Source organism: Myotis brandtii, unplaced genomic scaffold (assembly GCF_000412655.1).
Source record: "Myotis brandtii unplaced genomic scaffold, ASM41265v1 scaffold621, whole genome shotgun sequence".
Lineage (NCBI taxonomy): Eukaryota > Metazoa > Chordata > Mammalia > Chiroptera > Vespertilionidae > Myotis > Myotis brandtii.
The window spans coordinates 1747805-1755915 of record NW_005370372.1 but is presented as its reverse complement, the minus strand read 5'-3'; the positions used below and the strand labels follow the sequence as shown (position 1 = coordinate 1755915).

Below are 8111 nucleotides of genomic sequence, written 5' to 3'. Positions count from 1 at the left end.
AAGAATACACAATTGAAATATGGTTCTTATGTAATTCTTGTTGTTGCATCTATGATCTGTCTCAATGGTTGGTAATAATAAATACTTATTTTCTGAAAATTTATTCCAAATTTCTTTTAAGTCAGCAAAGTCACTTTCTCAGAGTGTGGGTTTTGCTTGTTGCTTATTTATTTGTTTCTTTACAGGAAGAATCACCAAACTTATTCATGACTGGCTTTTACTGACCCTGATACAAAAGCTGTTGTTTGATCATTTATTTATGACTAAAAGCTGCTTTAAAAGACATAGTTGCACAATAAAATATTTAAGCACTCTGATAGATCAGCAGGTAAACAATATGAACTTACATTAAAAAGAATAGATATTAATGAATAGTCTCTAATATTTTAACCAACAGATATCAGTTTACAAGAATTGCAGATAAACTCTGGATTTATTTTTATTTTTTGCCACACACAAAAAAAAATTCTAATAATTAATTCAACAAGAAAGCTAATTCATTTCAGTTGTTAGTCATTTTAATTACAGCACTTTGTTATCCTGAGTAAGAAATCATTTTGCTTCTCAGGAATTTTCTCCTCCTCTCCCCATTATGGACAACACCAAACAACAAAACCAGTTGCACCTCTATTTCTAAAGCCCTTGTTTCCCCCCAATTGGTATTTAGATACCAACTAATAACTTGGTGGATTCAGCCCCTCAAGGCTATTAACAACCTGATCCCTCCCCCCTTCTGTTGTGTCTGCTGGTGAGTGAAGTTCTCACTAACAAAACCTAATACTTACAAGACAAAAATAACAGCTGGAAGTTGGCACGTGATTTTGCACTACCTTCCCTTCAGCCCTGGCAAGTGTGACAGACTAATGATCAGTACCCAGAATCCGAAGTCAGTTTTGCAATCCTTGCTCAGGTGCATGTTAGGGTCTGTGAAACCAGAGATCTATGTGGAATGACTTTAATTTTATTTCTTTTGATCGAAAGGATCTGAAAAGGCGACCTACCTTTATGGGTCAGGCGTAACCGGGGCTGAGCGGTGTCAGCTGTGTGCCCTCCCGTCCAGAGCTCCAGTAAGTAAGCCCACAGGAGCCAGGTGAGAAGGGAGCCGGGCGATGCCATGCTGCCGCTCCCCCTGCCAGCCCTCCGATCCTCAGTGGCAGGCGGTCTGAGTTTCACTTAGGACTCCCCTCCGGGGGCAGCGTGGGAGAGGCTTTGTCAGAAATCGCACGCCTTGTCATCAGAAAGCACAGTCCCAAAGTGCCATTTGTCAGGCGGTATTTGGATATGCAAAACCTTTCTTTCCCCCCGGACAGTTGTTTATAAGCCCGGAGCAAGAGGACATTCCAAGGAGCGAGTCTTCAGAGCCATGCCCTGCGCTCTCTCCGGGAACGACGCGGTCGATCCAGAGAGAAACTGGGTTTTGCAGTCACTTCTGCAAGCAGTTGGTTCAGCCAGGAGCCCCCGGCACACGCACTGCCTTCCTCCTCCGGGGAGCGCTCCTCTCCCGGCTCCCCGAAGCCTCTCACAGTCCGCCTCTTGCACCGACTTGCCAAACAGCTCGCTTTAATTCACCTTTCACCCTGCTAATTAAAAACAAGATGTGCCATTCCCACCAGGAGTTGCCGATCCACCCTGCAGGGATGGGGAGCTGTCAGCGAGCTGAGCCGTGTTTGCGGGGAAAGTTCAGGCAGGGTTGAGCGTGCTGGCTGTTTCTAGGAAGTGTTTCTGCTGCACGTGCCCCGCTCCCACCCGCCCTCCCGGTGTCAGGCCCGCCACTCCCTCCGCCTGGAGGCAAGTCCGCCCAGTGATGGGGAAGGGGGTCGGGAGGGAGAATGGTATAGATCAGGCGGGTGGTTTCAGAATAGGTCACAGAAGAGGATGTTGTGTCAGGGAGGGCTTTTACATGCCCAGTCACCAGGAGTAACCCTTGAATAAATAAAAATTCACGCTAAGGCCTCCATTGGTCACCATCTAGTACCAAAATTGATTTTTTTTAGAGTTTCCGCTGAAATTTTTTTTTTTACATTTATGGCTTTTTATATTGATGACATCTTACAAATGTTACTTTCAACTCTTATAAGGGGAGTGTGTTTCAAGAACCTGAAAAAAAAAAAATGTTCTCTTTCATAGATGTGCAGGAACTAATTGTTTTGCTGACGCAAATTCTTCAGGTCAATTCAAAGCAAATCATACATTTTATCTCCAATTTAAGAATAATTCAATTTTCAAGTACTTTGCTCCTAGATAAGGTAACTATGGTAAAGTTGAGATTCTCTAACCAACAGACCCCCCAAAAAGCAGGTATCAGGAAACTCAGGATGTGACATACCTTAGGGTTCAACTGCTATGCACTTTCAGAGTTTATTTTCCTAGACACTACTTTGTGTAAATAAGCTTAACACAATGGGTCAACTTTACAATCTACTTTCAATCAATCTCAAAAACGAAACCAAACACTCTCTAGTTGTTGGCATGGAAATGAATGGGATTTTTTTGAGATACCAATAAACTTAAATAGATATTTGATTTGAGAGTTGAGAGTTAAATGGTAAACAACTTTCAACTATGATTACTTTTTTTCTTCTGTGTTTTAAATGATAATGATTAAGGAGACTTCTTTGAGAGGTATGTTGTTGTTTTTTTTTTTAATCATGTGTTACCCTGATATTTTGCATTCTGTACAAGCAAATGTAGAGCCTGGCATGCTCTACCCATTTTCTTAAGCATGGTATAGTCTATTAAAAAGCAGAGTATATTTAGCAAAATGTAAATGTCACTGGGTATTATAAATAATTAGATTTCCCAGATCTACAAAAGATTACAAACTCTAAACATTATTTAACAGTAAAGAGACCATGAAGTAGTTAGAGACTTTTAACCTGGGGTGGTCTCTGTAGGCACTTGCATATTTTAAAAGCCAGTCAGATGAGCTACAGAGCTAAAGGCTGTCATAAATGTGATATACCGTACCTTTGGAATCCTCTTTCATTTTCTTCCAGAATTGAAGTAACCAGAAAATAAATAGCAGTTTTACACCTATTATCTAATGGTAGGATTCTGGAAAAGTAAATATGATGCATATAACTTTTATTACAAATATATGGCTGCTCTCATAAAATTAAATCCTACCTAAGATTACACAGTGCCTGTCCTAAATCAGTTATGGAACAGAGGCAATGCAAGATGTACCCCATTTCATTAGGATACAGAATTCACACCATCAAATATCAGTACAGGAATAAATGTTACGAATGCCAGTTATATACTAGTACATACAAGCTATATACCAAGATTCATCTTCAGTTTCACATGTTATCCTTCATCTTAGGTTAGCAAGACAATGTGTCACTTGCCATAGTAATGAGTTCCTTTGGTTTTAAAATGTGCTTTGGTTTATCCTCTGTCATCAATGTCATTGCTTATTCCCTTTAACTCCTTACTATATCCTTCTACCTTTCTCATTAACCTATAGAAAACACACAGATGATGCCAAAAAAAGTGACTATTAAAAAAAAAAAACCCAAACTAAACATCCAGAACTTTCCATGTAACTTTAGTCCCTGGCAATGAAATGAAGAGTCTTTGACACCAAATCTGTCATTCACATCATAAAACAAGAACCCTCAGAAGCAGGGTAACCATATAATTTGTCTTCCAAATAAGGTATGTTTGAGAGTAAAAGAGCCTTCTAGTCATAATTACATGCACACTAAGAATATTATAAATAAATCAGGATATCAAAGTCACCCTACTTGGGAAAGATTGCTAGGTATCATTGGAAAGTATGGAAACGAAAAAACAAAACAAAACAACAGCAAACACTTGACACCACCAACAGTGAATGAAGAGCTTTAGTAATCAACAGAGCTTTGGTACTAGCAACAATACCTGTTGATATTATTATAGTTGATTTGAAAAGAGCTAGACTACCAGTTTGAATACATTAGACAACATAAAAAAAAAAAAAAAGGCGTGGAGGGAAGTGGCAATTCTGAAGATATTGCCTGACAGGTCAAATGTCTCATCCCAAATCTTAACTTATAGTTGATTTGAAAAGAGCTAGACTACCAGTTTGAGTACATTAGACAACATTTAAAAAAAAAGGCGCGGAGGGAAGTGGCAATTCTGAAGGTATTGCATGACAGGTCAAATGTCTCATCCCAAATCTTAATCCTTTATTGCTAGTGTCACATGACACTATGAAGGGCAGCTGGGTCTGGCAGTAAGAGAAAAAGGGGAATGGAGTACTCCTCAGGAGTTCTGGGCTCTCCCATGGTGGCTTCTGTCACTGGTCTCCGGATTGTACAGGCAGCTGGCCTCTGAAACCATCCCTCACAGTAGGTGGCCCTACACTGTCTGCTGCTGAATCCTGTAGGTACTTGTTAAAAGACGAGATGCCTGTGCCCAGCTCATATTCCTGGATTGCCAAATTGTATGTTCTAAAATTTGAGTTTTACTATGATTTCTTTAGGTCAGTGTTATTCGAACATTTCACATCTGTTTACCACTTTTACCATTTTTATCATGATAGTGTAGTATCTGCAATTAAAATTTAACTTAACTTAAATTTCCACATAGGCTTGTTGTGCTACTTATAGTTTTCAAATACATGTGAAAAACAGCAAAAATTGTAAAAGGTTATCTCTCTCCCATTTAAAATGATCTCACATACTGTGGGAGATGGTACTAACTAATGGCCTCAAGAATAGCCATTCCTTCTTTCCTTACCCAGAAAGATGGGAGATTATATGTATGAAATTGTACTTCCCAGCCCTTTGGCAGCTTGTCTAATTTTGACCAAATAAATGTAAGCAAAAGTGATATGTATCACATCTGGTCTGAGGCAGATACTTCTTAGAAATACTTCTAAGTAATTCTTCTGTTTCTTCCTACAGCAAAGGAGTAATCATGAAATCTAAGCATCTTGGATGATTGAATCTCCACATTAGGGACAGTGCCTTGGAAAGTTACCCGGACCCACAGCCAACTTTATATGAGCAAAAACTAAACATATGTTATGTTAAGCTGTTAGGTTTATTTGTTACAACAGCATAGCATAGCCTCTTCTGACTAAATGCATACATTTTACCTACTATGCTTTGGGAAACGTGCTCTTGGGCACACAGATAGCATGAACAAGCACTGATACTGTATTCCTTCCTATCTGTCTCTAAAACTACTTCAGCAGAAGTGTCTAAGGCAGCCAATGATAGATGTGGATACTTGGGGGCTATGTAAAAGATAAAGGGATTCCCTATGTCATTTCTACAATGGGATGGGATATGCCCTTGGATTTTCCCTGAACATCGTGCACAAAAATGATGTTGTAAGCAGTATTTATAGGTGAACAACATAGTACTACATCTCAAGAACATTATGATTAAAACCATTAGTATATCAAAGTATCACGATAGCAATAATGAGGATTCTTTTGATAACCAAAGATAAACTTTATCTACAGCAGCCATGGCATTTCAGGTTCACTAATCCTTCTTCTACTCCTGCTGGCCCTGCAACATCTCAAATGTCCCAGGATGGCCTGCTATTGCTGCTGTGGCTGCCATCACTACTGCTGGGTTTTGCAGGCAAGACTGCTGATGCATTTTTGGGTCATTCAGTTCAGATGCCTTGTATCACAGACTCTGAAAGGGTTCCAGAAGTCTGGATTGACTATTTCCCACATTCGCTGATTCAGGAAGATGAGGAAAAATAGATAATTAGATCACTTCTGATGTGTTTGTGTGTGGCATCCCATCAATCAGTACCATCCAGGATCCAATCTAGTCACCTGCCTGAAAGAGATTTGGCTGATGCCATTGTGATGTCATCAATAACTGTGCCTTATATTTTCCCATTTTGATCATCCATTCATTAAATTTGAGCAAAATGTATACTTTATAGAATTTCAAATTCTTTGTTTCTGACTTACACTAGGTTTATTCTAATTTTCTTTTTGGTCCTTGACTACAAAAAAAAGCAGAAAAAGCATTTTGAGCATTTTATGCCAAGTGTTGGCTTTAATTGATTTCACTCAGAGAGCAGCGATGGTTCTCATGCTCTCTTTATGGAAAAATAAAATTGTTATGTGCGTCATTAACACTGAAAATCCTTTAATTTATCAGTCCTGAGAGGTTTCTCTATATTCCTCCTTATAAGGTTATAGAGAATTCCTAAAAAAAGACAGAATTCCTATCACTGGCTTAAAAAATGCAACAGAAACCTCCATCACATATTGTTTTTCATGTCTGTTGTAACATATATTTCTGTGTTATTGGTGCCACCAATGGTGAATTGTTTATACTATACTAGAGGCCCGATGCACAAAATTTGTGCAAGGTGCTTGGCCCCTGCTGCCACGGCCGCCAGCTGCAGCCGCCTTCTTTGCCTCAGCCCCCTACCCGCCACAGTGGCCGCCTCGGCCCTAGCAGCCCTGGCTTCATCCAGAAGGTCGTCGGGAAGAACGTCCAGTCTAATTATAATATTATGCTTTTATTATTATAGATGACTAGTATCCTCAAAACTTAACGCCATATATCAATCTAATGGAATGAAAATAATGATTAGTGTTCATTTTTTATTTTCTCTATGCTGAGCACTGTGAAAAGCACAATTATACAAAATTCAGTTTAACCCAGACAACGACCCTATGCAATAGATATTATTTCTATCGCCACTTATACATAAGAAGAATCTGGAACACAGATATTAAGTAACTTGTCTGAGGCAAAATGCCTGTGAGCAACAGAACTATCAGTTTAAACCCAGACTCTAGGGCCTGTGGTCCAACCCTTACACTTGCCCTCTCAGAGAATATTATTTAGATAAAACTTCATGAGGACATTTCAAATTTCTACACGAACAGAAACTTATCTTTAATAAATTTTAATACAAACTGTATATGGCTTTAAAATAAAAACCTTTCAAAGCAGTCATCAATCTCTGTGATTAATCTCACCGGGTAGGTTCTCCATCCAAGGTTGTGTCAGATGGTTGAGAATACTCTTCATCCATTTCAGGTTATAGACTGTCAGCTGCACAAATTTTAGAATGTGTTTAGTTGACCAGATACTGGCCCTTGAAGGCTGGTAGGTCTGATAAGAGTCTTCTTAGCTTGGTAATCAGGCACAACACTGGAGCTAAATGCAGTAGGCAAAATTATTAAAGAACAAATTCCTAAGAGAACTAAGAAAATAATTACTTTAAGAAAAATTTCCAGGTAATCATAGTTACTCTTATTTGTGGAAATATATGTAAATGCACACACACACACACATACACACACACATTTCTAGTTATAGTTATAAGAGAAGAAAAAAGACACACACACACACACACACACACACACACACACACTTCTAGTTATAAGAGAAGAAAAAACTTTCCAAGAAAGAGTTTAAGGGTAATAAATCACTTACAAATAGTTACTAAATGTTTATATTATTTTTTCCAAAAGATTCTAAGATTTTCAAACAATGTTAATACTAATGCATGTAAAATAAAGACAATATTTTATACTCAGTCCACTTAATAAACAGACTCAGTATGAGACCAATAAGTAAAATAGAAACCCATCCATGGGCTTCTTTAATATCATTCTAGAATTTAAGACAACATATATTTTTTGTCTTCCTAGAAAAAAGTGATCTAATTCTTTCAAGGTCAGTTTGTGGATTATTTAAAAAGAAAAAAAAAAGGAGAGAAAGAAGGAAGGGGAAAATAAGAGATAATTCAATGTAACTAAATTTTTTTTTCTTTAAATCCTTGTTGGTTTTCTCTATGATCCCCATTGTTTTTAGATACAATGGCTGAAGCCAGACCAGCTGGCAAGGAGTAATTTATTGTATGATATTATTGAGTGTGTGATATTTGTGAGGCACTCTGTATAGCTTAAGATACTTAGGAGCCCCAAATCAGTTTCTTTCTGTTAACTATTTGAATCATTTCTTTAGTTGTTCACTTTGTCTTGACAGAGGGTATATGTCCAAGGTGTAAGCATTAAGTGAAAAAAAAAGTGTCCCATTATAAAAGAAAAGAAAGGACTTAGATAAAGCCAATGTGATTATCCATCAGTCAGTTGGCAAGAAACTAAGCAAAAGAGCCAAATAGTTTGCAAT

The 8111-nt window shown here is 38.2% G+C and overlaps 1 protein-coding gene across 1 annotated transcript in view; it reads right to left on the bottom strand.

Moving 5' to 3' along the window:
• The window catches only part of SEMA3E (sema domain, immunoglobulin domain (Ig), short basic domain, secreted, (semaphorin) 3E), a 221242-nt gene extending 219522 nt beyond the window's left edge, over positions 1–1720 (bottom strand). The window contains exon 1 of the mRNA XM_005880034.2: positions 1002–1720. Coding sequence (XP_005880096.1) covers positions 1002–1116 — 115 coding nt within the window. The 5' untranslated portion in view covers positions 1117–1720. The remainder of the gene's footprint in view (positions 1–1001) is intronic.
• Between the last annotated feature and the right edge of the window lie 6391 nt (positions 1721–8111).